The 2,635-nt window shown below is 46.6% G+C and overlaps 1 protein-coding gene across 1 annotated transcript in view; it reads right to left on the bottom strand.

The window, feature by feature from the left end:
* DNAJA2 (DnaJ (Hsp40) homolog, subfamily A, member 2) overlaps window positions 1–252 on the bottom strand; it is a 14,636-nt gene extending 14,384 nt beyond the window's left edge. Inside the window, exon 1 of the mRNA XM_008585701.1 lies at window positions 74–252. Coding sequence (XP_008583923.1) covers window positions 74–151 — 78 coding nt within the window. The 5' untranslated portion in view covers window positions 152–252. The remainder of the gene's footprint in view (window positions 1–73) is intronic.
* Between the last annotated feature and the right edge of the window lie 2,383 nt (window positions 253–2,635).

The raw sequence follows: 2,635 nt of genomic DNA, 5'->3' as shown, positions 1-2,635 counted from the left end.
TCCGTTCCGTGGCCTGGCCACTCCAGCCGCGCAGGCCCCGCGCTCCTCACACCCTACCCAACCCGCCCCATACCTTCTTCAGCTCATTCTCGCTAGCGCCGGGCGGGACGCCCAGGATGTCGTACAGCTTCGTGTCGGCCACGTTCGCCATGGCGGCCGGCCGGGCAGCTCTCAGGAAGGAAGGCAGCGAAGCGGACTCACAGGAGCCGGGCCCACAAGCTGCGTCGGCAGCAGCGCAGGCCCAGGGAGACAGCGAGGGGGAAACGGGGCGGGGCTAAACCTTGACCCGGCGCACGGCGCGCCGTGACGTCATTGCTCGGAGCCCGCCCCAGAGCGCTCCGGGTGCTGCCGTTGGGGCGCGGGGGGTGAGGAGCGGACCACGTGCTGTCTTCTCCTCAGGGTCTGGGCCGCCGGGCGGGTCCGACGTGGAAAGTGTGGAAGAACTCTACGGCGCTCTCCAGGAATTCAGCTCACTCCGAAAGGCGTTTATTGCGGGGACCGCGCGTTTCACGCCGCACTGAGCGCTGAGGGGACGAAGAGGCCGACGCCGCCCCCTTGGTTACCTTTGAGTCTGGCGGGAAGGAAAAGCGGTGCTGGCTCCCGCTGGAGGCTCGCCCGGCTCTCAGAGGTCGTCCTGAGTCCCGGACGCCCGTGGACCCTCTGGGTCTGGTTCCCTCCGGGCTTACGAGGAAAAACAGCGCCTGGGTGTGTGTGTGTGTGTGTGTGTTTACAAATTTGGCTTCACCTGTTCCTCCTCCCCCACTTACTGACCTCTCCTATTTTAAGGGAAATCACTTCATTCATAAATACGCTATTACAAATTTGGCTTCACCTGTTCCTCCCCCACTTACTGACCTCTCCTATTTTAAGGGAAATCACTTCATTCATAAATACGCTAAGTATATATCTAACATGACTTTTAAAGACATCATCATATTATCACATTTAACGAAATTAACAATTACTTAATCTAATTCCCGGTCCCTGTTTAGATTTTCCCAACTGTCCCATGGCCTTTTACAATTGGTTTGTGGCGTCCAGATCCAAACCAAGCTTCACAGGTTGCATCTGGATCATGTGTTTGTCTCTTACTTGATAGCTTTAAAATTAGCCAACACCAGACGTCTAGATGTTGTAAGGCAGTCAGGCTGCGTGCACAGTCATCTGGTAGTTGATGCCCGTTGATTTACATTCGCTTAAGTTTAGCTCGGAAAATGTTTGCTGTTCATCTGCCTCGTGCTGTACAATGTACAGAAGCCTGGGCTGGGGGAGGGGAGTGCTACAAAAGTGCCTGCTTTTAGTCCATTTACAATTTGTGGAGACAGAAAAATAAGATGTCTGATCCCTTGGAACCTGAACTGGTAGCGCAGACTTCAGCATAAGCATCACAGGACAATCTTTATTCCTTAGCATTTCCCCTGACCTAGTTATGGAGGGCCATGAGTGCCATGCCAAGGACATTGAAATTTAGCCTGGAAACCCAAGGGAATCATTGATGAGAAGTCATGATAATCCTTCCACCAAACTCCCTTTTACTCAAATCCTATCTGAAATGCTACTCCATCTGTGAAATCCTCCTTGAATCCACCACCTGGTCAACACTGTTGTCTCCTTGTGACATGATAAGCTGTAGGTTTCTCTCTAAAGGAGATTCAGTCTTCTGTGTTCCATAGGGTCTGGCTTTGCATGCAGTAAAGGTCTCAATAATTCAAATTCATCATTACCGTTTAAATGATGACCATCAACTTTCTCTCCTCATGTACTGCTATTTTAAACCATTTCTCCACTTCCTTTTCACATTTTCAGATGTTCATAAGAGGAAGTATAAAGTTGTGATGAAGTTAGATTGGGTTGGTAGCCTGGCTCTGCCATTTATTAACAATGTGACCTTCAGCAATTTACTTAACTTTTCTGAGGCAGTTTCCCCATGTGTAAAATGGGGGTTTAATAATATTTATATCATTAGCTTGTTTGAGGATTAAAGAATTAATGCATACTTAGGGCAGGAGCTAAAATTAAGTATTAGTTACTATTTTTTGCCCGTTTGCCTTCAGGCCGTCTCCACCTCTCTATTCTTTGTCTTTATTCATTTAAATTTCTGGCTTTCTAGCGGGATTCCCCGGCTTCCTCCATTACTTCTGTGTAAGCCCCCTCAGTCCCTTTTCATGATCTCAACTCCCTAGATCTCTCCGTCTGCCTATTACCATTTTTTTTTTTTTTTTAATTTCTCTGTCAGTTCCTGCTCCACATGAGAATATGAAGTGAATACTGGCTTTATTGCAACCTTCATTAAGTTTATCTTATTTTCTTTCTGCCCATGAACAGTTGACAAGAGCTAGACTTTCCTATTTGTTTCAGTTTTACTAAAAAAAAAAATTTATTTTTGTAAGGGGAAAAAAATCCTCACTTAGATCAATTTTAGCTTCTGATATTCTAGTGAAGAGTAGCTGGGTAAATTCCCTTCCTAGCTCTAAAGTAAAAAAAATTTACCCGAAAAAAAATCCTCACTTAGATCAATTTTAGCTTCTGATAGTCTAGTGAAGAGTAGCTGGGTAAATTCCCTTCCTAGCTCTAAAGTAAAAAAAATTTACCCGATTCTAAACCAGTAACCACTGTTCCTATTTTTAAATCTTAT

The sequence above is a fragment of the Galeopterus variegatus genome, unplaced genomic scaffold, assembly GCF_000696425.1.
Source record: "Galeopterus variegatus unplaced genomic scaffold, G_variegatus-3.0.2 Scaffold3676, whole genome shotgun sequence".
NCBI lineage: Eukaryota > Metazoa > Chordata > Mammalia > Dermoptera > Cynocephalidae > Galeopterus > Galeopterus variegatus.
The sequence above is the reverse complement of the archived record's forward strand: the minus strand, read 5'-3'. Positions and strand labels throughout refer to the sequence as shown.